Source organism: Myiozetetes cayanensis, unplaced genomic scaffold, assembly GCF_022539395.1.
Source record: "Myiozetetes cayanensis isolate MyiCay16 unplaced genomic scaffold, myiCay2020 scf4, whole genome shotgun sequence".
NCBI classification, from domain to species: Eukaryota; Metazoa; Chordata; class Aves; order Passeriformes; family Tyrannidae; genus Myiozetetes; species Myiozetetes cayanensis.
The window spans coordinates 71,569,548-71,595,363 of NW_026087631.1; the positions used below are offsets into that span (position 1 = coordinate 71,569,548).

Consider the following 25,816-nt stretch of genomic DNA (forward strand, 5'->3'; position numbering starts at 1 on the left):
ATATTTCCTCTTAATACTTGCCTAATTATTAAGAAAATTAACATTATGAGAGGAAGAACAAACAGCCCCGAAAAGCAGAATTTTACACTCCTAGCAGCCAGCTCTGCTTTGACCACATGCTTTCCCATTCATTTTTGGATGGCACAGCAGTTTTAAGCAATCCCACCTTTTAGCCCAACAGTTTGCTGTGCCCCCCAAAAAAATCAATCCCTCACTGTGGCAGAATTGTTTTGTGGTGCCAAGCTATGAATCACTCTAGGGAATTAACCTGGCTGAAAAAAATAAACACTTTTTTTGGCTGTGTTATTTTTCAGACAGATTAGTTTCTGATTAAACCCACAACAGAACCAGATAAACACTGGAAGAGATAGTGAAAGGGCAAGAGCATCTTGCATCAGTGGTGCTGACAGAGACACAGTGACTTCGCAGTCAGCAGCACTGGTATTTGGCAAACTTTATTCCCCACAGAAAACCACCTTGTGTTCTTCACAGAAAGAGATCAAAAAGTTAACAGGACTGAAAAAATAAACCCAGTAAAGAAGGCGTGGCTGAGGAAATGAGCAACGCTAAAGAACTCTGTGTGGAATCACAGAAAGAGAGATTAAGATACGCAGCCGGGTAGGGCTGGGGAGAGAAACCCAAGGAGAGAACCAGGAAAATGAGAAATGGATGAACAGAAGAACACAATCAGACTGAAAGGGGAAAGAGAGAAAAGCAAAATAAGGGCAAAGAAGAGAGTACGAAAGTGCCAAGACAAGCAGAGCAAAACAAAAATGCAGACAGACAGCAGAGCACAGAGAGCAGTGCCATTATAAGATACAGTATCATGTCTTTGTGTTTCTCAGAGCAGAAGGACAGTAACTCCCCGTCTCTCAAACCAAGCCCTGGGCTTCTGATTTCGAAGATTAAAAGACTATTGTTCCTCAGAAGATCCAGCTCAGTTTGGCACCAGCAGTACCTGGACTAACTTGGAACAGCTCCTGTAAAGCAAAGCACCAGTCACACGTCCCTCCCTAGAGAAAGCAAGCATGGAAAAGTGTTAAAAACCCTACAAACTTCACTTACACTGATTCAGATTCCCCTTAGATGTCTTCCTTGCAGATACTGGTTCCTTGCTATGGCCAAGGTTTCCTGACAACGAGGTGAATGTGTCAGGCACCTGCTGCTGAAAGGAGGAAATCTACCCCAGCCCCACCCCAGCAACTTCCCCACGTTGCTGATTTTCCTTGGACATTTTGGCTTTGGTTGATTGCTTTTCCTACTAACATGCATTTTCCTACTGCCTTCTCTTCTCATGTATTTCTCCCCCTCTTTCTCTGTGATACTGCTGATTGTAGAATGGAATTATGTCCAAAGCAGCATCCAGAAAAGACAACCCTCTTCTCCCTGGGGATCATATTACTCCCATCTTTGCAAAAACTTGAGGATCCTTTACTCTAGAATATCACCAATTACCTCCACAAAAACAACCCACAACACTTACACGGCTCCCAATAACACTTGCAAACAGTCACTAATTTTGCAATGGAAAAAGTTACTTTATAAAGAGGAGAAAACTTTAAACTCCCTCCCGTTCAACTGGCTCCTTTCCACAAGTCACAAACCAGCACCTGGCTCCTGACAAAGGTATGACCTACGCTCAGGCCTCATTAAAAACGGAGTTAACCTGACAATTTGCAAGCTTCCAGTCTCAGAGATGAACATTGACCTCTATTGTTCCCTTCCTGCGGGCAAGGTTATCTGATACAGACAACGGCTGAGGGTGCCAACATCGCCCAAAATCACTTGTCAAATGCTTCTCTCAGATAGATGTGCAGGTTAATGGGAAATTTCTTAGCTTCCCTCCAATTATTAAGCTGCAGAAAAAAAAAAAACATGCCTCTAAAAATATTTCTCCTCCAGCTGCCAGGCAAGAGCACCATCTGGTGTTCAGCTAATTAAAGCTTTCAACCTGCATTTGGATCATTTTGTTGTTGTTGTTGTCGGTTGGTTGGTTTTTTTAATTATGTTTACTGCTTGGGCAGTTTTTTTTGTTTAGTTAGGTTTTTGCTTTGTGGAGTTGGGTGTTGTTTTGTTTTTTTTTTAGCAAATTTACTCTGCGCTGGATCTGATTCTGTGAACAGCAAAGCCAAGTATGAAAAACTCTTTAACTTCTACAGAGGAAAGAAAAAGTGTATGAACCACTCAAAGAAATTGCTGGGGTTTTATACATAACTATTTCCCCCTAAAAAAACCCAAACAATAGAGTATTATATAACTTGGAATATTGTACATCTTCTTAGTCGTGGGTAGGCTGCAAATAATTCTTGTGTCTTCGGGGATCTTAGAGGAAAAACAATTGTTCCCTCACACACTCCCAAATACAAAACACCCTTCACAAGCTTTACAGCCCTCCACAGCACTGCACCTTGCTCCTAACCTCTGGCTATTCTCTCCTGACAGAAGCCAAAACACTTCTTCCTCCTCACTCTTCACAAAAACAGCACCTAGTAAATGCCTCACAGTTATTTACCTTAACCCATTTTCCACTCCAGCTGTCTGAACTTTCACTTATTCACAGAAAAGCATCAGGGCACTGTTGAAACCAGTAAAAGCAGTTTAAGTAACACTTAAAGGTCTTAAGTAGTATCAGATTGTTCTTGTAAGAATGATAATCAACACAAAGGCCAAGGAATTTAGCAATGGAGTTGCGTTAACAGAAGTTACAAGGACTTACATTCTCTGTTTCTGGAGGTGTGCTATGGATCCTCTCAGAAATACTAATTCTATTTATATCCATGCCACTTGCTGGAGTGAAAAGATGTTCAAAGCTTGAATTTTAGATATTTAGAAAATATCTGTATGAGCACAACATGCCAAACTTCTTCTTAAAATGCAAAAGAAGGTGAAAAAAAGCCATACAGACTAAGAAACTCAACAGCTAACCTACAATTAAATCATGGAAGACATAAAATTCACTGTAAGTTGAGAGGAAACATCAAGAACTGGAATATTCAGCAAGTCCAGTCACCCCAGAGGCTATACCAAAGAAGAAGAAAGCTTCCTAAAACAACAAGGAAAAGAAAAAAATTTCCCCCCAACACTACAGACCCTATTTCAGATCTTTCCCAGGAGAATGACTAGCAATTACAGACATCAGGAAGAAGAAACACACAGGAATGGAAAAGGTGGTGGAAAACGCTTCCAAACTTAGGAGTGACAGCCTATTTTACACAGGTGTTTATTCCTATGCTACTTAAAACAGGAATAACTAACACAATATAGAACTCATTATAATTATATAATAATTATAATATTTTATATCTGTATTTTATATAGATATAAAATATATAATAACAAAAATAAACAACTCGTTTGCTTTTGGACTTGTCACTTCTATAAATACATTACCTAAGTTTAGTTCTTCAGCACCCTCTTACCTGTTTGTTGGAGTGGTGAAGCTAAAAGACAGCAGCTGATTCCAGAAGGGGTCATTCTCGGAGATGGGCTCTGCTCCTGACAATTTTTTTAAGTACTCGTTTTCTGGAAGCTCACTGATGCTGCTGCTATTCGCTCCCATCTTCTTTATTTGGAAAATCTCTTTCTAAACGTTCATTTCTTTAAGGAAATAAAAAAGAAGAGAGAAACGTAAGTCTTTTGTACAAATAAGGAATATATGGATCCTAAATTAGAAAGCACTAAAGCTTCATTTCACTCCCTTGAAAAATCACTGAGATGTAGAAATGAGGTGCATAGGAAGACGTTAGAAAGACTTTCTTTCAAACACTTAGGACAAAAACATCTTTATCCAAGGAAGTTAGAAGTTTCTGAGCTATATATTTCAGGCACCATCTCACTTGGATTTTAATAAATCACACTCAGCACAGTTTTATCAGTACTAAGGTTGCTACCAGTGGGGGAAACTGTAAAGAATTCACAGTTTTAACAGCGGTGTCAGGTTGACAAGCAATTCAGAAATACATTTTCAAACTGAATATGCACAGGTAAAAAATGGCTGCTTCTGTCAAGATGCAGCGTGCCACCAATGATCTACACCTTGAAAGCTCCTGCCTTGCCAGAGAAAGCACAGCTCTTGTTGTGCTGCTATCCAGCAAGGAAATGTTCTACTGACCGTCTCTGTAAAATGGTGGTTGTTCCTGGGCAACTACTTCAAGGGGGAAAAGCTAAAAAATAAAAATATCAGAAATCCAGCTGCTTTTTGAAGGAACAGTGCAGAAGCTGGCACTCCAAACCCTCTTTTCATTATTAGTTTTGTTGTACTTGATCTGCGCAAAGAATGAGTTTTCAGTTCTTCGTGCTGCTTATCGCTGCTTCTCATCTTTACAAACAACCCAATTAAAGAAAAAAACCCCACCACGATGCTATCAACTATGTGCCAGGGATGATTCCAAGCATCTTACGTCTTTCCAGGATATCAGATTCAATAATCTTCCGTCGTTTGGGAAGAAATAACTGTGACTGATAGCTTTAGGAGTTTATATGAAAAGAAAGGAGCATTCCCACCGAGATAAAAGTGCTGTGCAACATATTACCGTGCAAGCCAAACACTCACTCCTGAGCTGGCATAAGACACAAGAACAGGGACAGCTACCTTAGAAGATTCAATCTACCACCCAGCAGTGACTCTTCCCTTGACAAAGATACAAAGATACAGGATCTGTTTCATGAATCACTCCAGTATTAATCCTCTCAGAACTCACCAACTTTGCAGCAGCAATTACTTTCAGAAAAGACAATTTTAGCAGAAGTTATTATCAATAAAGAACTGCATAAATATGAGGAAAGCTTACTAAGAACAAACAAAGACATGCAAGGAAAAGCTGCAATGTTTGCAGCCATCATGGAGGTCTCTGAAGAACTTACCTCCAAGATTTAGAGCAAACACAGAGTACCCAAATATCTCAGAAACAACAAAGTGCCAGTACAGAGAGCAGAATATAAGATTAGCAATAAAAGGTGAAATACTACGAGAATGAGGACATTGTTTATTATTTTCTAAATTTTATTTGTAGGGGACTCTATTGGCTGGAAATACACCACTCCACACTCCTTCCCTCCATTCCAGCACTGTCACTATCAGCTGCTCTAGAAGACAGGATATCGAAAGATGAAACCTCTACAATGACTCAGTATCTCTTCTTTAACAACTCCACCACCGTAACTCTGCCAAAATGCACCCAGGGAACTCTTGTTTTTATGAGACAGTTGGCTTCCACCACCTCCCTTCAGACCCAACCAAACGGGAGAGGCAATAACCTTACAACCTTACACACACCTCCCTCAGCAAAAAGCTCTGAAGACACTGTCTACAGCACTTTAAAAAAGCTGTTTTTGTCACAGGGGCTACCTGCAGGAGGAGAAATATAAAGTAGCCTAGGAGTGAAAATGGGACTTTGTGCCAGGGAATTCTATGGAAAAGCATTAAAGGACTATAAAATGTAATTAGTCTAAGAGGATTTCCAGAACTTTGGTTGAATGCTTACTCACAGAACAGAATGAGTGCATCTTAACCTGAACACAAATTTTGCTGCCTCAAAGAAAATAATCTCCAGAATCAGTGTACTCTACCTTTGAAACAATGTCAATGAATACTAAGTCTATAGAATAAAGTAGAAGAGAAACCAATTTGTGTAATATCTGAGAATACTGGATCATCACTTTGTAAAAGAATCGAGGTTGAGCTTGTACATGGGCATCTCAGGTCTGCATCCCCTCGTTTTATGGAATCACAGGACGGTTTGGGTTGGAGGGGACATTAAAGCTCATCTTGTTCCATGCCCTGCCGAGGGTAGGGACACCTTCCACTATCCCAGGCTGCTCCAAGCCTTGTCCAACCTGAACACATTTCCATTATGTTCAACTACTGCAGAAGCCAAAAATGAGGCTGTTGGCCCTAGACCTGTATTTTGACTCAGGTCCTTTTCCTGCACCTTTAAATGACTTAGAGGCCCTACATTTAAACCGTTAATTCTTGGAGAAAAGACAAGTCTAGTCTGTGTCTGCTTCACATTTCCACTGTCTGCTCATGTTTTCCAGTTCACTTGCTCCAAGAGGAACACCTAAGGGAGAAGAGAACCAAGAGGCAGCTGGAGCCCTGCCTTCAAATCCCTCCACCTTAACCTGGAACTCTTGAGTTCCCCACGCCAGAGCACTGACAGTGTCCAAAATCCTTAGCCTGTTCTCCTAAGATGAGTAACCATATTCTTTGTTTCCCAGGCTACTCTCACAGCTTGCTGCAGCTCCCAAAAGCCCCTCATTTAACCCACTTTCCCAGAAATATGAGAGCAATGGGAACAGGTTGCAAGCTAATTCTTGAAAAGGAGTCTGCACGCTTTCCAGATTTCCAACAGTACCCCAGCAGGTTAAATTCCATTAACGCAAATACAAAACAAATAGTGCTTTAACTGCAAGTCTTAGCAAAATATTTGCCGTGGGTTTTTTTTTTCAGAGTCAGTGTCAAATCGCAGTGCCCAAGAGCATGCCCAGTTGCTTGGCCACAGCCACACCCTCGAGCAACACCAGGAGCTGCTGGTTGGAATTCCTCATGAGCTCCCCGGTCCTGATGCCCAGCTGGCTCCTTCCAAACTGCAGAGAACGTGTTTGACTCCACAGTCCTGCCTCCAAGTGACAGAAAAATAAAGCACTGGCTGATTATTTTCTCCTCTAAATGAAATAAATACCAAGCCATTGAGATCTGTCAAAAGAACACGATTGATAGTTTGTAGATAAGTGGACTTGGCAAGCTTTGCCTTCCACTCATTTGGGAGCCAACGAATCTTGGAGCAATCAAACATGTGGCTTTTTCTCTCTTTGTTGTATCCCAGGAGGTTTTTTTTTCATCTTCTAAGAACATTATATTCACTACACTGCTCCGAAGTTCTACTGATACTTAGTGTAGATGACCACACTTACAGACAACATACAACAGGCTCCTTCCTAACTCCTTCCACCAGGACCTCATGGCACCTCAAAGCTTGCTGAGGTGCTCTGCAAGGATTTTTTCATGCAGCCTGAACACCTTCAGCTCCTACAACTTGAACAGCCACAGGCCCTGCTTTAAATCAGCACGACATTTCTGAGGACCTCCAGCCATCAGGTGACCCAGGGAACAAGTCCCTCCTTCAGAGTTCATGAATATCCTACAGCAAAAATCTCCAAAAATAATTACAATTAGAATAAACATTATCAACATTTCCATTTCCAGGCATTTTAACAACAGTAACAGATTAACCCCAAAGCTTTAACTTAGCTGCTCACATGCTAGCCATGATCCCAAATACATTTCCAAGACAGATGTTACTATGCAATATTAAATTAAATGCCAGTCACCACCTTAAATAATTCTCAAACACAATATTAAATGTTTCTTTCAGAAACAGCTGCCTTTGGCTGAAAAGACCACTCAGATATAACACACAGCCACTTAAATGTGGACATTGCTCTTGACTAAGAGGCCCTATTGCTGTGCCTGAATGCTGGTTAAGGCAGTAGAGGTTCAACTGCCTTATACAGTCTTTATACAACATAAAAGGTTGGTCAGTATTTGGAACACAATTACAACAGTGTGCTTTAAATAGTATTTAAAATTTATTTATCCATGATCTTTCCTACTTTGACTTGACTTTCACAACAGCCCCCGCTGCATAGAAGGGCTGCTGCAGGGGATTCCAAAGTCACTGCAAAAAACAAGGTTGAACAGCGCCCAAGAAACACCAAATCACAGCAAACCCTCTTTCACTCCAGAAAAGTCAGTCCTTACCCCAGCAATAAATTACCAATGAAATCTAATATTTTTCCCTTGAAATGCACTAAATAAATGCATAGTTCATTAAAATTTAGAAAAGTTAAATCTACCCTTGAAAAGCAAATCTAATTATTTGCTTAAAAAAAAAAAAGGGGGAGGGCGGGAAGGAAAAGAAAATAAATACAGACACAACTTCTTAGCAACTCATTTAGTTTAACTCAGTGTTATTACACCCCCAGAGAATCACAGCCTGGTCTGCAAGTGTCATGCTCTATTATACCCAACATCTGTTTAGTCCCAGAACTTGGCTCCACAATGCAGCAGCAGATGCTCCAGAGCAACACAAGGGAGTTTGTTTTGCACATCAGGACTCATTCCAACCTCAAATTGCTAAGGGCAGATATAAATCCCGAGTTCACTGTTTCTTCTAAAAGATTTTAGTATTAATTATTAACAATATTTACAAGAATAAATTTTTTCCTCTGAAAGTTAAAAGCAATTCAGCAACAGATACCTGCTGTGTCTGTGCTCATAAGTGTAACTGAAGGCACAGATGTGTACTACTGAACTTGGAAAAAAGCTTGTCACGCCCTCTAAACTTTCTATTTAAATAATTTTAGACAAGAAATTACAGTTCCTTTCAGGATTAAATCTTCTGCTGGTCTCGCAATCTAACTGCCGATGTTGACATTTTGCTAATGGGTCCAGTACAGCCAGCTCTCCCTTCCAAAACTCTCCTTGCCACGAATGTCTGGCTGAGTTTGCAGAATAACACAGATGATATATATTGTTGTGGGGTTTTTCCTAGCTTCCCACAGAGTTATGGGACTACTGCATTATATATGATTCTCCTTGCAGCAGAAGACACAGAAGTTATATTAACAGTATGCATTATTCAGCCCCAATATTTTAATTTTACTGTCCACACAGCATATTTGAATTCTGACTACTCATCTATATTACAATAATCTTTCACTGGAAACAGACTGGTTTGGCTGGGAAGGGACCTTAAAGTTCATCCCATTCCATCCCTGCCATGGGCAGGGACACCTCCCACTATCCCAGGTTGCTCCAAGCCCCATCCAACCTGGCCTTGGACACTTCCAGGGACCCAGGGGCAGCCACAGCTTCTCTGGGCAACCTGTGCCAGGGCCTCCCCACTCTCACAGGGAAGGATATTTATACCCAAGGATCAAATGCTTTATGGACTAAGTATCATACACAACTTGCCAACAATGCACCCACAGATAAAGAACAGTCCAAAAAACCCAAAGTTACACCTTGCAGATGTATATTCCTCTGCAGGATCAGAGTGAATTGTCTAAAGCAGCTGCACAGTCTGGAAGTCTGTGCATATTTGTTTAATGTGGAAGCCCTGCTTATTTTGCCATCTTTATAAAGATACTCAACTTCCTGCTCCCAACAAACCAGCTTTTTCAACTCACTAACCTACTTCTGTCAGTCTCAATGTTCTGTCCTAGCTTATTCCCTAATACAGGATTTTATTCCCATTAAAACATCCCTGTTTTCCCTGCAACATGCAAAATATCTCAAAACATCTCTAGGATGAAAGGCAGGTAGGGGAGTAGTCAAACCAAAGACAGGAGATCAAATTAAGTCCCAGATGACCTGGACCGATCTTGCATGTACTGCTTAAATACTCACGCCTCTGCACCTTGGCTTCACTAAACCTGTCCCACATTTCATCACATCCCAACAACTGCAAAATCATCATGACCTAAGAGGTCTTATCTGCCCATCAGTAAACAGCCACAGAGCACTCCAGGGCCCAAAAAAAAAACATATCAAATAAAACAACAGGCATAAAGAAACAATGTCACCTGTACCTTAGGATCAGAATCTTTGTATGGATTAACTGCTGACAGAATACCTGCAGGCTCTAGACAGGGCAATTTTCCTAGAGAAATTGGGATTGGGTACCACACCTACCCAAAGGAACCAGAACAGGGCTCACAGATCTTAACTGCTATGACAGGGCAAGGGGGAGTGGCTTCCCACTGCCTGAGGGCAGGGTTAGTTGGGATATTGGGAAGGAATTGCTGTTTGTGAGGGTGGGCAGGCCCTGGCACAGGTTGCCCAGAGAAGCTGTGGCTGCCCTTGGATCCCTGGAAGTGTCCAAGGCCAGGTTGGACAGGGCTTGGAGCAACCTGGTCTAACAGAAGGTGTCCTTGCCCATGGCAGGGGGTTGAATGGGATGAGCTTTAAGGTCCCTTCAAACCCAAACCATTCTGGGATTGTATGGAATGAGCACTGACATTGTAATACCAAAGAGATTTGATGTCAGGAGCCGACCTACAGTTCCTCTTACCTACATAATGCCTGTAGTTGCCTTCTGCTCCGTTCCAGGAAAGAAGGCAACAGTAAGCAGACCCTGTAATTCAAATCACAGTTATGTTGGCTCTCCAAAGCTCCTAATATATGTCTGACAAACTGGGTGACAAACTTCCATCAATAAGGACAGTTTTGCAGCTACCCAGGCATATTAAGTATTTATGCACCTGCACTGCTTGGGCAATTGTTTTGGAGAAGTTTTGGTGATGTTATCAAGGCTGGAGCGGGGTGGGGAAGAAATGTTATCTTTCTGCAAAGATAAAAGGTAGTTATGCAAATATTTCATTCATACCAAGGAATCATTCACTAGTTTTCACAAAACAAGTGGCAAAAAAGTTTAAGAATTTTGGTTTTACCAACTAAATCGGTAACACTTTGCTAAACAAAACTAATGATGTGGAAATAAACAGCAATAACAATTCATGTCTGTAAAAGGAATCTTTAGGGAAAAAAAAAGTCTTTAAAACCCTTAGACTTTAGGATTTTTTGCCATTTTAAATGAGAGAAGAGCACTGAAATATTCTTTGTTTTTAAAGCATGCTAAAAAGTCAAAATATTTCGGCTATAACTCAGTGCCTGGTAATCATCAAATGCAATCAAACCAGTGTTAGGAATTCACCTCCTCTGACATCCCAGTCACTTACAACCAAACTACCTGGGAGATTTCAGAATGGAATAAATGTGCTCTTCATGACCAATTAAAAAAGTTTCCTACTGTTTTTAAGTTAATGACTGACGCAGGAAAGACTGTTTCTGCTCACTTTACTTTTCACCGATGTGTCATTTTCCTCCTCTTTTCTGCAGCATATTTGGCAACAATTCCTTTCTCCATTTCCCTTTATCCATCCCCTCCACTTTTTCACAGTGCAGCTGTTGAGACACATACAAGGACCCCAAAAAAAACCTTAAAAAAAAAAAAGGGAAAAGAAAAAAGAAATAAAAAAGTTTTGTGATAAGTAGCAGACAGGCAAGCTGCTTTTGTGAAAAATACAACATGACCATGAGAGGGTCTATCTTTGCAACTTGGGGGCCAACACCTTCCTTCTTGGTTCTCTAGATAATTCTCTATTTCTCCTCTATCTGGAATTTTTCACACACTACCAACTTTGACAGCAACTGCCTGGGGTTGTGAAAGTCTGTACCTGCAACCCTTCAACTCACCTTTGCAGCAGCACAGCACACTAACCATCCACCAGGTACCAAAGTACCTTCCTGAAAGCTCAACACCTTAGGACAGATGCACTTTTGGACAGCAGTAAGAAATGCCAAAGAATTATGGAGTGGTCCCCGTAACCCTTAAGTACAAGGAAAATAAAAAACCTCCATCTTCAGGTCTTTAGGCAGCTCCCAACATAAATTATCTGACTTGTCCACTGTTTATTCTGCTGGATGAACAAGAACAGCATCCCTTTTGGTCCTCCTGGACCATTCTAGTGCCTTCCTCTTCCGCAGCAAGAGCCTGAATAAAGCAGCACTGCAGTGACAGTAGTGTGGTCCTTCTGGCTTCCACCGAAGCCTGAGGAGTCTTGCACGTAGCAGAAGTGATTTATCTTGATAGATTTACTGCAGGCAGAGAAGGCCCCTCACAGGGAGGGCACACAGCTGAAAAAACGAGTCATGATGTTGTGTTTTCTGCTCCAGTTCCTTTTCCACAGCGTTTTTGTGGGAGTCAGTCGTCAATAAAAGCCTGATTCTGAAGAGCACAATCTGCTTCCTTCACATCCCACCTACGGGACAGTTGCTCTGCTCACAAACGAAGGAAGGGATTTTTCAAGACCTTCACGGTGAGGCAGAGCATTTCAAGCAGAAGGAATCGGATGTGAGCGAGCCCGGATGCCGTGGTGGTTGCCCAAACTGCTCCGCGAGAGATGCTATAAATCACCTCTGTCTGTGACAGCTCACCCTACGCGGTTTGTCGTGTTGTAACGAAGTGTTCTGAAAGGAGGTGGCAGAAAAATGAAAACCTGAATTCTGTACACGAGACTGAGCTGTACAGCTGGCCTACTCTCTCAGTGCCATCACAGAAGCTTTACACATTTTCATTCATTCTTTACAGTAACATACAATCACTAAACACCAGGTTACTGGTGATCCAAACCGCTAATGTTTGATCATCAAATCTACTAATTTTGATAAGGAGATGCCTGTTTAATAATCTCAAAAAAGCTTACTTCAAATGAACTATTAGTCACCTTCACTGGCCACCTTCACTGGTCACCTTGACAGCCTCATCCTGAACTGGAACTACTGAATCATAGGCAAAAAAAAACCCACCCAGCCTTGCCCAAATCACTTCTCTCTAAAGTTATACGAGATCCAAAGAAGCCTGACACAGAAACATCATTCCAACCCTGCCTCATAACAAAAATTTGTGATACACATCACTCTAAAACACACGAAAATGTTACGTGACGGCACTGAACACCAATAAAGCAAATGTATGCTTGTGACAAACAATAATCCTGCCTGGAAGACCTAAACCCCCAAATTCCCACCCATCAAGTATTGGCCTTTCCATTAGCACACAATCATTAGGTGACACAGCTAATTTATGCTGAGCTTTTTGTCCTCTCTCCCCCTCAGTCACCACGTTTTGTCAGGGGCAGGACAGTGGGTACATGTTAAATCTCATAAAGGAGCTTTTTTGAATCCCACAAACACTTTTCTGTTACGAGAGTTCAGAGAGCTGCCATTTAACTTTTACAAGCAAACAAGCAGTTATAGCACCTGGGGACTTCTCTGTCCAATTCCCACACGTGCAACAAAACATATCCCTAGTTCATGGACACAAAAATGCACAAGATCTTTTAGGGATTCCTCAGTTTTGTTAATTTTTAATGCTGGCAGTTGCACGCCTACAATATAATATGATACTTGTGGCCAAATATAAAAGCCTCTGAACTTTACCAGGCGCTAACAAAATTTAGAGCTACAAAAACTACGAAGATCATCTTTCTGACGTAATTCCTACACAGCAGTTTCATGAAATAATTACTGCACCAACCTGAAGAATCCGAGAGTAGAATGACAGCATCAGTTTTAGAAAAACATCCTATGACGGAGGGGGTGGAGAGGTGGTGTGGGGGCAATTATAAAAAAAAGTCACCTCTATCCTTATTCAGACATCCCTACACACCAAGGAAAGGTCAGCACTCAAACCCAGCCAGTGTTTTCTGGAGTACATGCATGCAGAAGTAATTTCTTTAATCCAATTAGTAAGCACAGTTAGAAGGGAGGGAGGCTGGGTCGAGCACACCTGACAATTTCTGTGTAAAAAGGCTCAACTTTCTGCACCTGTTACAAAACTGTTACAGGTAAATAACGCAGTTTCCAAAAGTTTCAAGGAAGGAAAATTAAAAGAGTATCTCTGCTCTTTGCAGTGGGCTGGTATTTCTGTAAATGTGGTGTCTGCCCCCACCGGTGAGCCTCCTCCTGCCTGCAGGACAGCTGTGCTGGAACTACAAAACAAGACCAAAAAATTGAGCTTTTAACAAGAGTATCCAAGTGATATGGAACTTTTTAAAAAAAAAAAAAAAAAGACTAATCAAGAATATGCATAAAGAGACCTGACTTGGCATAACAATACACAGCACATCAGTACCGACATTGCTGTTTTTATCTTCTACCGGTGGCCCAAAGGAGACTTTTAACACCACAAATACAGCAGTGGTCTTCAAAAACACAAGGTTACACCAATTCCCTGACAACCTATGATGGACTGCAGTGCTGGAAATTTTGTTCAATACGAGAATGTTTTCTTGAATCTGTCCCTCTTTGTTTGTTTGTTTTAATACTCCACATACATACCTAAAAATCAATTTATAGTAATCCATTCAGTTTCCACCACAATTAAAATGGACAGCTGGGCCGGATATGACACAAATCAGGAAAAACCCAGCATGATTTAATAAACTAAGTAGCTTCTCTATGTAAGGAGTGTTAAGATTATTGTTACACACAAAGATTTCCTCCCAGACGTAAATACAACCTAATGGCCAAAGTCATGCTTCAAAAATATAATTCAACCACCTTTAAAGCTTCAAATAGGTCTTCTGACATTCATTAGAAAGTCTGCAGTTGTTTCAATATTGGTATATGTTTCTGTATCTCAAAGGTTATACAATTATTTTGGCATCTGTACTCTTCCTGAACTGGGAATTATGCTTTTTTTTTTACAACAGGGTTGTTTGTCTCTGCTTTAAAAGTTTCTCACAGCTAGAAATCTATCCACAGCCCAAAAAGGCATGTTGTGCGGAAGGACAAATCTCTTTTTTATGTGTAATTATTTTATATTATATTACACATCATGATTTACATCACCTATCTCCAGGATCTACTGCAAATGAAATTATACTGGAGTGTCGGATTACTACAAGGTGCAAGAGGCTTTCCAATCTAGAGAATACACTTTGAAGAAATACTTTTATTACCTTTAATCTGCCACTCTGACATCAGCTCATCAGCCACCACACAGGATTTCTTGCTTTTAGTAACTTTTGCCAGCCATCAGCACGTTAAAAACACCTCAGCGGTGTAAAAAATAAAGTATATTAAAAAACTGTCAGTGGGCAAGGTTAGATGGGATATTGGGAAGGAATTGTTGGATTTGAGGGTGGGCAGGCCCTGGCACAGCTTGCCCAGAGAAGCTGTGGCTGCCCCCAGATCCCTGGAAGTGTCCAGGTTGGACGGGGCTTGGAGCAACCTGAGAGGTGTCCCTGCCCATGGCAGGGGTGGAATGAGATTATCCTTAAGGTCCCTACCCTCCCAAACCATTCTGGGATTCTGGGATTCTATGATCTTGGGATCTCCCTATTAATCTGGTAAAAGCACTGGAAGGAAGCACCAGAGCCACCCGAGCCTAGCAACAATTTGCTATAAATACTTTTCTGATGAATTTAGCAGGAAATATCAGGGATTCGAGGCTGTGCCAGTAAAACACCAGCACAGGGCTGGAAGAGGAGGACCTAAGGGATGCTCCAGGCAGGTGAGAGTGCTGAGCTGGGTCCATCATTCCCTGGGCCGTCCACGGGCTTCTGCTGATCCGGCAGCGACGTGGAAAGACAACACAGCCCATAGAAAGGACAGCACGAGGCCTTCCCGAGCTCCTGGTAATCCAAGGAGCAAGGAGAGTTTTCAAACCGCCCCAGCTGGAGCAGCCTTCAATGGTTTTCAGCTGGGAACTGACACAACGTGGGGGTTACACAACCCTGCATGGGGAAACAGGGCCCAACCACCCGGGAGCCTCTTTTCCACTCCCCTGCGCTCCCAGAAGTGATCCGTGCAGGGAACACCAACAGCCTGGTTCCTCCTGCAAATACCTCCAGCGATCAGAGGTGCAGCCCAGCACGTTATCCCTCGGCACAGGCCAGGGGAGAAATCAGATTACGGCCCCGCGAACTCCCTGCGCTCGGCACAGAAGATTAAAAGGAATAAATTTATAAAAAAAAAAAAAAAGCAAACAGGCAGTGCTTGGCACGAAGGGTTAGAAGGTAATAAGAAGCCCGGTAAGACACAAATTCTGTTTTAAAGTAAACTATGCCTCGCTTTCAACAAACGTTGTCTTTCAGAAGCGGTGAAAACAAAGTGGCAGAGTGAGCCCCAGCAGACCTGAGATGCTGCAGAGCACCAGAAAACCCTCTGATTCTCAGGAAGAGGATGGAAAATACATCAATTTATCACCTAACCATGAATAATAAATGTCACTATGAGCACAAAACAAGAAATACGTGTGCGAACCTCCAGCACTCTGGTCCTGGGGGCACATAATTACAGGGACACTGGATCCTCTGGATCCCTAAGGGACACGGGAATATCCCAGGGACTCTGTGAGGGATTCCTGGATCCCTAAGGGACACAGGCACACCCCGGGGACCTGGGAGGGATCCCTGGGTGCCTCTCAGGGAGAACCGGGGGGTGGATAAAGCGACACCGGCACATCCCGGGGACCCTGTGAGAGATCCCTGGGTCTCTCGTAAAGGATCCCTGGAGATGCCCCAGCCCGGCCGGGGACAACGAGTTACCCTCCGCAGCGCCGGTGCCCGAGTCACACAAGCGCATCCCTCCCTCTGTCGCGACACGGGCCCGCTCCACGAGGGGGACGGCGGCGTCGTGACAACCGGGGGGGGGAATCTCGGGGGCCCCCTCTGGGAGCCGGCGCCCGCCGGGTGCACCCGCGGAGGCCGCGCTTACCGTCGGTGCCGGGTGGGTGCCGGGTCAGTCCCGGGCCCCTCGGCCGGTGCCGCCCTCGGTCCCCTCACGGCCCCTCTCGGTCCCCGCCCGCCTCCACGTCGCCGGCGCGGCCCCGCTGCGCGTGCGCGGAGCGCGCTCCGGGGCGCCCGCGGGGCACGACGGGAGTTGTAGTGCGGGAGGGGCGGGCGCGGAACCCCCCGAGCGTGAGGGGGGAGCTGAGGGAACCCTCCGAGCCCTCAGGTGAGACCCCCCCTGCAGAGCTGCCCCAGCCCTGGGAACAACAGCACAGGGAATGGAGCTGCTGGAGAGAGTCCAGAGGAGGCCACGGAGATGCTGCCAGGGCTGGAGCCCCTCTGCTCTGGAGCCAGGCTGGGAGAGCTGGGGGGTTCCCCTGGAGAAAAGAAGGCTCCAGGGAGACCTGAGAGCCCCTTGCAGGGCCTAAAGGGGCTCCAGGAGAGCTGGAGAGGGACTGGGGACGAGAGATGGAAAGACAAGACAAGGGGGAATGGCTTCCCAGTGCCAGAGGGCAGGGATGGATGGGATAGTGGGAATTTGGGAATTACTAGGATATTGGCTGTGAGGGTGGGGAGGCCCTGGCACAGGTTGGCCAGAGAAGCTGTGGCTGCCTCTGGATCCCTGGAAGAGTTGAAGTCCAGGTTGGTTGTGGCTTGGAGCAACCTGTTCTAGTGGAAGGTGTCCCTGCCCATGGTAGAGGGTGGAACAAGATGGGCTTTAAGGTCCCTTCCACCCCAAACCATTTTGGGATTCTATTCCGTGACTTTTCTGTGATTCTGTGACATGCTCTGCAGAGCAAGGCTGGTATTCTCCAAGCAGAGCACGATGCAGGTGTGAGCAGAGACCTGCTGGGCAGGTAGGACAGGGGAGAAGCAGCAGCAGACCTGCCTGGCCTGGGATTTGGGTGCAGGATTTGTCCCACCGACCACTTCTGCCTGTGGAAAGGTCCTTGCTTGCACTACAGTGCAATTCCACAGCCTCTGCCTCCCCTTCTGTACCCGTTCAGGCTGCAGGTCCAGCTCCTGAGTCAGTCAAGTGGTGGTCCATGGCAGGGGTGGTCTGGAACAAGATGGTCTTTACGGTTCCTTCCAACCCAAGCCAGTCTGGGATTCGTTCTGTGATTCTCTGCTCTGCATCCCACCTTCTCAGTCAGAGGGACACAGAGTATCTCTGGAAACTGGGGCTAAGAGCCGGTGGGACGGATGGGAGGATGATTTAGGGTGATGTGAGGGCAGCCTTGCCCTCATGCTGCTTTAAATCATTGTTTCTGCCTCTAGTAACTTCCCTCTCTGAGGTGCTTTTTGTACCACCAGTGGCTGGCTCCCTAGAAATGGAGCCCTTCCCAGTGTAGCCCTGAGCAGAGCCCCTCATTCCACGTGGTGTGTGATTCCCAGTATCCCTCCAGGCTCTTACACGTACCCGTAACCGGGCCGTGCACGCAAACAGCACGGGTGGGGTGTGACCACTGTGCAAACATTGCCACCTTACCGCAAGAACCCTGGCATGGGGCTGGCCCTGACGTCCGCAGAGTGCTCGATCGGAAGGGAGGTGGTGCAATCAAGGTGGTGCAGGATCAGCAGAGCAGCTGTGAGACGCCCCGTGCACGGAAAAGCAGCTGTAAAACAACCCCCCGCGCCAAGAGCAGGAATCCCTGCGTCTGTCTGTGTGTAAATACATCTGCTCACAACGTTCTGAATAGCTCATGTTTCAGTGCCCCGCCCCTGGAAGTGTCCAAGGCCAGGCTGGATGGGTCTTGGAGCAACCTGGTCTAGTGGAAGCTGTCCCTGCCCGTGGCACATGATAATTAAGGTCCCTTCCAACCCAAACTAGTCCGTGATTCTAAAACAACAGTGCGAGAAAAATGCAGCACTATCACCTGAAAGCATTCCTAGAGCAAGAGAGTCACTGTGGCAAACGTGGCCTCCCAGACCATTTCAATTAAATTACTGCAGTCAGGTTCACTGGAACACAAAAAATAATGGCAGTCTGCTAAAACCAAAATGTGATTTGGTTCAGTGAGCATGTTCTAACAATCAGAAAACTTCACAAAGAAGATAATCCCTTCTTTCATGTCCTGGGAAGTTTAATGAAACAGAATTAGTTCTTACTGAAGGAGATTTAGTTAGCCTAAGTGTAAATTAAATTTTTTTCATTTCCTTTACCTGCAGCCTCTGAAAGGACTGTTCTTTTCAGCAATAATGTTCTGCACTGTACAGAGATCAAGAAGGAATGACCCCGAGGACTGAACTTCAGCAGCAAGTCCTTCAGCTCCCCAGAATCCCAGATGGGCCATGATTGCTACATCTGGGTGATAACAGCATATTATGTTAATATCATTACATCAGAATTTAACTGCCGTTCTATGAACACATCTCAATAAAGATCACTTTGCAGTGAATCTATTATCAGTTTAGACATCCTTGGCAGCTGTTCATGTTACGTATAACCTGCCAGAATTTCCTTTCCTCTCTGAATCAGGCCCGTCAAAATAACCTGCAACATAAAAATTTTATTTAAGAATTTTTTTGCCTATACTTGCAGTTTTTTCTAAACATGAATTTCAGTTAACCTCTTGGCATCCAGCTGCCTGTGCAAACTAACCCGTGGAAGGCACCGTGTCACATTTTAGACCTTCCCATTAAGAAAAAATACTTGAAATTAGTTGATTTAAGTGATGGTTTTTCAAATATTTATTTATTGATCCTTCCCCAACAGTATTTAAATAAAGCCAGGTGATTTTAATGATGAGGGTATTAGGACTAGACTTACAGAAAGAACTTTGGTCCCTAAAGATGCCAACTCTGCAATTTTCCAAAACTGAACTGTAAATGAAGCTGCTACTTGGTCTAGAAAGTTCTGGTAGATGTCCACCTGCCATCCTCAGATACCTAAACCTCTTTAAATCTTGTTTTTAGTGAGCAACAAAAAAAATGGGATTTTTTGTCACTTAAATTCACTTGCTATATTTTATTCTCATGTGAGGATTTCCCTAATTCCTGTCTACTTCTTTTCCTTAAACGTGGTTTCGTGCACATTTTTGCATCCCAGCAGATGATCTCCTCCACTCCTGCCCAGGCTCAGGCAGCTCCTTCGCTTTCACATGATTTTTCAGATTATTGACCTATTCTTGGAAAAAGAAAAGGAACAGAAGAGTTGTAACACAAATCTCCTGCCAGGGCCTCCAGTGAAGTGCCTCACTGAGGAAAGTTTTGTGATGTAGATTACTCACTTCAGGGTTTAGCCGCAGTTAACAGAAGTGCTGGAACAGCATTCCAGAAAGCACAAACTTGTAGTTTCACTTGCGTTATCTGCCTGTTTTGGGTTTTGCAGGTTTTTTTCAGTAGGCCTGGTGTTTAAATTACAGTGCTGACACAAAGCTGGAAGCCCAGTGCAGCCTGCAGTCTAATTTACTACAACCTTTATTTTCCATGTTATTGTCTGATGCACTTCCTTGTGTAATAATATCCCAAATAACTCAAAATAATTAATTACGCACACTTTAAAAACTGACTGCCTAGATTTACAGATTAAATGAGCTCCAGTACAGCTCATGCTCCGCTTTCTGTTGTGCTCACATCTGTCAGAGGTGCGTACACTCTCAACTTTTGGCCTGTTTGTGAGGTGCCCAACCTACTGAAACAGTGGCTGGGGTTACCTGGGACAGGAAGCACAAGGGAAGGGACAACCTTTTCAGCAGTGCTCAGGGTATCAGGACACATATTCCTGTTCAGCTGCTCAGCTGTAGCTTGGACTCTGCACTGCTGAGGCTCCTCCAGTGCTGGGGCAGTTCTGGGCCCTCAGACAGGAGAGACACTGAGGGGCTGGAGCGTGTGCAGGGAAGGGAACGGAGCTGGGAAGGGGCTGGAGCAGCAGGAGCGGCTGAGGGAGCTGGGGGGGCTCATCCTGGAGAGAAGGAGGCTCAGGGGGGACCTTCTGGCTCTGCAACTCCCTGACAGGAGGGGGGAGCCAGGGGTGGTGTCAGGCTCTGCCCCCAGGGAACAAGGGACAGGATGAGAAGAAATGGCCTCAAACTGTGCCAGGGTAGACCCAAGTTGGACATCAGGAGGAATTTCTTCATGGAAAGGGTTGTCAAGCATTGGAAGGGGCTGCCCAGGGAGGTGGTGGAGTCCCCATCCCTGAAGGTGTCCAAGGAATGCCTGGAGGTGGCACTCAGTGTGACAAGATGGGGTTTGGGCACAGGACTCGATGGTCTCGGAGTGTTTTTTTAATCGTGATTCTGTGATTCACTGATCTAGGAGGAAGCTGTATCTGCGACACACTGATCCTGTGGGGGATTATGTTCCAAGGATGAGGCAAGAGCTGATTAAACAGCAATTCCAAATTCACTTCTGAACAGACTCGCTCATTAAGGAAGAGCAAACAGCATTAAGCAAAATCTTACAAGGGGTTTTCTGTGACTTAGCTCATTACAGAAGTGATGGCTGCAGCAACCAGGGCCTGATATCCATCGGTGGATGCTGCAGATGGATTCACACAAGGCCTGACCAAATCGGGCAGGGGTAGGAAACGATTCACCTCACCCAAGGCATTGGGTGGGCATAATTAACTACTGCAATAATTAATTATCTGGTAGGAAATATCACAGTCACAAGCACAAGACTGGACCACAGTGATGTGGACAGCCTGTATAAAAATGTGTGCCTTTTCAGGCATGTCTGGGGCGGGATTTTAGGGAAATTAAACCATAAATAGCAATCCAAAACTGCTGGAGGGGTTTTGGTTTTGCATCTTTTAAGGAGTGCTCTGGTTTGGCAGAGAGGAGAAAGCAGGGATTATCAGTTTTATTCCTTATTAAGCGCAGGGACACTTAAACCACTTCACAGTTGGGATTCAAGTCAGCAGCAGAATCCATCTTCCCAGGAGGAGGCAAAGCTGGACTTGCCAAGTTCACTTTATCATGAAGTCATGGAGTTTTAGGATCTCCTTCTGCCTGGGGCCCGTCTACAGGTTTTCAAAGATTTTAGATGTTTATCACCCAGATGCCCAAGAACAATTGTATAAAGCAACTTATATTTAAAGCAAATCCTGGTTTATTATAGTTAAAATTCCACAAACATGTCAAAGAGGTTTCAGTTGTACATTATTGTTTGTTTGTTTGTTTTTAAAGCCAGAAATGGACCATTTTAAATCACCACAACAGAAGACAAAGCAACAATTCTCTTGCATCATGCCTCTGCTGCTCCTCTTCAGGAAAGAAAAGAAAAAAGGCATAGTATTTAAAGGAAAATAATTAATAGAAGCATCACATCAAGAGTTTCTGTTTTAGTAAGCTAAGCAAATTTTGCATACAGCGTAACTCCTCTACCTCATCCACACATTTGACATGAAAAACTATAAATCCCCATAGTTTAAACAAGAGGTTCTGTTGCCACAATTCAGTCCACAGTCCTTTAGCGAGGTCAAGAACAGACACAGCTTTTAAGGTGAAAGCCTCAAGTATTCCACTAGCACTTAGTGAAATTAAGATGCTAAGATACATTTACCTTCCATAGATAGGTTTATTCATAAGTTATTTAACCTAAACTCTAATCACACCGAATAGATGGTAGATGAAAAGTAGTTACAGCGAGAAAAATGCAGTTAACTTCAGCTTTCAAATAATTTAAACTAACAGATGAACTAGATACCATTTTAGTGGCAAAACAGACTCTCTCCTGCAAGCAATAAAAGTTTTTATTCAGCTAAAATGTGCAAAGACAAAAGAAGTCTCAAAGAGAGAGAAATATCAGCAGTTCATATTGGACACAAGGGAATAAAATCCTTAGGAATTAACTCCTTTAATCCGTTTTCTTGTCATAAACTGCTGTGGACTTCTTTGCAGCAATTCCATTTGCAATGCTGTTGCTTTCAAACTGCAAATAGAAGACAGGGTCATTAATGGGATGTCAAAAAAAGGACTTCACACCCAAAACAGTAACAGCTGGAGACGAAAACCGGTTTTGGAGGCAAGGCCAGTGAAGATCTGTGAAGAAATCTGCAGCAAGAACCAAAAGTAGTGGTGTCTGCATAGATTTACAGATAATAATTGCTTCAGAGGAAAGGGGGGAAATGAGAGCAGAGACAACATTTACAAGTCTTTTCATTTTGACAGCAGAAATAAATAATAAATGAACAATTTACAGGCACTAAACATCTTTCCCAATTATAAGTGGCAGAGCTGGCTGAAGAGAGGGTTTTGGTTTTTTTAATTCTGCTTCCTACATCTGGTGTGATTTACCAAATACTGGACTTTTTTTCTTCTCTGAAAGAATAGCCAGTCATTAAAAAAAGCATGAATTAACTAAGCTGTTTCAGGAAACAAGAGCAATTCCTATCCCTCCAAGACCAAGAGCTGCCTAGAAGCCACTATTTCTAGCTGTCCCAGTAGTGGCAACTCCTGTTCATATGAAAATCTCCCCAAAAAGGTCTGTGAAAACACCCAACTATCTACCCTTCTGTGACGCCCACCCTGAGCTACCCCTGAGTTTCCCTGGTTAGCTCAGTGAATTAATCTTACGTTATAGCTTCCAGATTCGTACTCCAGGTTTCTTTTCGCGGCTGAAGGTGCTGGAGGATCCCCAGAGCTGCCTCCTTGTCCTTGTTTTGTGCCTGCTGCATCTTCCACAGCTTTCTTGGGCCACACTCGTTTGATGAAGGGGGCGATCACGGGGTAGATGTAGGGCTCCAGGAATTTCTTGTAGACCCAGAGGAGGACAGGAATGACAATACAGGGAATGCACACCATGGCTGCCTCCTGCCCTGTGACAAAGCTGGTGAGGGAAAAAAAACAGCTCAGAATGAGAATTTTGTATGTCATGATCTAAGAAAACATATTAAATAAAGGCTGTAGTTGGTACTAGGACGTAGAGTATTCTTTAATTATAAATTAGCTGTTAAAGTTTCAAAAATGCCATGTGTTTCAACATTACAAAATCCTCAACAAGGGGAACATTTTTGACATTTTAACAAAAAAACCAGAAACAATAATTTGCTATTAATTCATCAATCCTACAGCTGCAACTCAGAAAGACTAATTCAGAAAATGAGAGTTTTTGCTTAAACCACACAAAAACAGTTTAGAGCAGCAAGGTATTAGCCCAGTTCTTGCTACAGTAAAGGGTCCAAAGGGTTTGTTTTTCTTAATCCCTTTTTAATTGAAGAGAAATTAAACAGCAGCACTCCAGTTCATCCAGTGGGCTGCTCTGACTGAAGGGTAGGACAGTGGGAGAAGGAAGAGACTCCCAGTCAGGATCTGAGCGAAACAGAATATGGGTTATTTCCTTCCTCCTGCCCAAGAGGAATCCCTTGATCCCACGCCAGTCCCACACAATTAACTATTAGAAAATGAACCATCCCCTCTCTCTGTAACCCATGGAGAAGTCCTCAAAATTGGCAGCCCGGAGTCTGTGCTAAAAAAAAAAAAAAAAAAAAAAAGGGCAGAAAACCAAGGCAGAGGGGGCAAAGAGGTACAAATGGGAGAGGAAGCAGTTAAGTGGGATTAGAGCTGTCCCTGCCAGTGCTGACAAGCAATACATTAGACACACTCTGCTGCCACAGAGCTTTGCCCTTCGCGTTCCTCCTTTCTAGGCCGCTGACATCTCAGCTCTCGCATTAAGGAGCAAAACAAAAGCTTTCCAAGATGGAGAACGGACAGGCGGACGTGGACGCTTCACCAGGGACCAGTTTTAAGCTATCCTAAAGATTTTAAGCCCCCGTGAAAGAAGGGAATATCAATTTCCAGTTGACTACTTCCACGTTTTGTTCTGGCTGCTTCCAATACAGTTCAAATCTGCTCTCAGAAGTCTAGGAGGAATCCTAACTTGAGACAGCATGATTCAGGTACTCTCTCCACCAGAACTTCCTCAATACTAAATTTCCAGCAAGATGTTGAGGATTTATCCAGCAGCTGAATGAAGTGGCTGGAGGGAACACCCCAGGCTATAGAATTATCACAGAACAACAGAATAGTTTGGGTTGGAAGGGATTTTAAGGATCATCTCATTCCACCCCCTGCCATGGGCAGGGACACCTTCCACCAGCCCAGGTTGCTCCAAGCTCCGTCCAACCTGTCTTTAGACACTTCCAGGGATGCAGGGGCAGCCACAGCTTCTCTGGGCAACCTGTGCCAGGGCCTTCCCACCCTCACAGGCAGGAATTCCTTCCCAGTATCCCATCTAACTCTGTCCCCCGGCAGTGTGCAGCCATTCCCCCTCGTCCTGGCACCCCCATGCTCTGTCCCGAGGAAACGGCATGTGTTGTGTTGAGCCTCTGCAGCCGCTTCGTGCCAAGATTCCAGACCGAACCATCACCCTTACCTGTGCCCGGTGCACGAGTGATCCCCCCGGAACCACCAGTCCCAGCCGGGGGAAAACACCGTCCCGATGGATTGCTGCTGTCACCGGGTGATGCCCCGTCACCTGGCGAGCAAGAAAAATACGTTAAAAAATAAAATAAAAAAAAAAATTAAAAAAAAAAAAAGGAAAAAAGGAGAGTGGGAGAAAAAAAAAATAAACACGAAACAAAGGTCAGGTTTTAAAGTCGGGTTTTAACAGGTTATTTCTCTGCGACCGGAGGTTTCGCTGCTCGCTGTGGGGGCGCAGGGAACGCCGTGGCAGAGAAACCTCGGGGCGGTGCGGCCTTGCTCCCAGAGGATGAGGAAGGTGGAATAGGCGGACAACGAGCCCGTTTTCACCCCTTTTACTTCACAGAGGACGAGCCAGCCTGGAAGGGTGAGTTAAGCCAGGAGGCGTTCCCGTTCCCTGCCCTGCCGAGGACGTTCGGGCCGGCACACCCCGCGCGCTCTCGGCCGCGCTGGAGGGGCGGGGCGAGGTGGGGTGCCAGGATATCGGGGTCTATCGGGATTTATCGGGGATCTATCGGGATCTATCGGGATCGCGCCCCGCACTCACCGCGCCCGCACCGGAACGGCCCCGCGCGGCTTCCGGGCCGCCGCTTCCGCCAATGGCAGGCGGCAGCGCGCGTCACGTGACCCTCAGCCCCGCCCCCCCGAGTGCGTTAGATCCCCCCCCAAAATTCCAGAAACGGGGACAGCGTCCCAAATTATCCCGGTGCGGGGGGGGAATGGAACGGCGGTACGGAATCGGCACCCCCGCGAGAACGGGCGGACCGGCTTTAAATGGGATACCGGGAAGGAATTCCTGGCTGTGAGGGTGGAGAGGCCCCGGCACAGGTTGCCCAGAGAAGCTGTGGCTGCCCCTGCATCCCTGGAAGTGTCCAAGGCCAGGTTGGATGGGGCTTGGAGCAACCTGGGTTAGTGGAAGGTGTCCCTGCCCCTGGATCCCTGGAAGTGTCCAAGGCCAGGTTGGATGGGGCTTGGAGCAACCTGGGCTGGTGGAAGGTGTCCCTGCCCATGGCAGGGGGTGGCACTGGATAGGCTTTAAGGTCCCTCCCAACCCAAACCATCCCGTGATTCTGATTAATGGCAACCCTCAGGGTTTGCTCTCTTTTGACAAAGAGCTGCTTGGACCCACCTGGTCTACTGGAAGGTGTCCCTGC

At 44.7% G+C, this 25,816-nt stretch overlaps 2 protein-coding genes across 4 annotated transcripts in view; both read right to left on the reverse strand.

The window, feature by feature from the left end:
* The window catches only part of DYM (dymeclin), a 206,802-nt gene extending 190,413 nt beyond the window's left edge, over positions 1-16,389 (reverse strand). For both annotated transcript variants that reach the window (XM_050329932.1, XM_050329931.1), the window contains exons 1-2: positions 16,286-16,389; positions 3,420-3,597 (exon numbers count right to left, since the gene is read on the reverse strand). In XM_050329932.1, the coding sequence (XP_050185889.1) occupies positions 3,420-3,559 (140 nt within the window). In that variant the 5' untranslated portion in view covers positions 3,560-3,597; positions 16,286-16,389. The remainder of the gene's footprint in view (positions 1-3,419; positions 3,598-16,285) is intronic.
* Positions 16,390-21,328: 4,939 nt separating this feature from the next.
* CUNH18orf32 (chromosome unknown C18orf32 homolog) lies at positions 21,329-25,263 on the reverse strand. 2 transcript variants are annotated; one of them, XM_050329463.1, is made up of 4 exons: positions 25,210-25,263; positions 24,616-24,717; positions 22,818-23,070; positions 21,329-22,173 (listed from the first exon to the last, which is right to left on the reverse strand). In XM_050329463.1, the coding sequence occupies exons 3-4, from the start codon at positions 23,043-23,045 to the stop codon at positions 22,099-22,101; spliced, it is 303 nt and encodes a 100-aa protein (XP_050185420.1). In that variant the 5' UTR covers positions 23,046-23,070; positions 24,616-24,717; positions 25,210-25,263; the 3' UTR covers positions 21,329-22,098. The 2 variants fall into 2 exon arrangements, with proteins under 2 accessions (XP_050185420.1, XP_050185422.1); XM_050329465.1 differs by lacking the exon at positions 25,210-25,263 and adding an exon at positions 24,869-25,128.
* Positions 25,264-25,816: the final 553 nt, after the last annotated feature.

Coding starts and splice junctions, on each gene's coding strand:
- CUNH18orf32 (XM_050329463.1), bottom strand. CDS start 23,045: ATGGTGTGCATTCCCTGTATTGTCATTCCTGTCCTCCTCTGGGTCTAC. Junction 22,174..22,817: donor ACGAATCTGGAAGCTATAAC/GTAAGATTAATT, acceptor TTCTATTTGCAG/TTTGAAAGCAACAGCATTGC.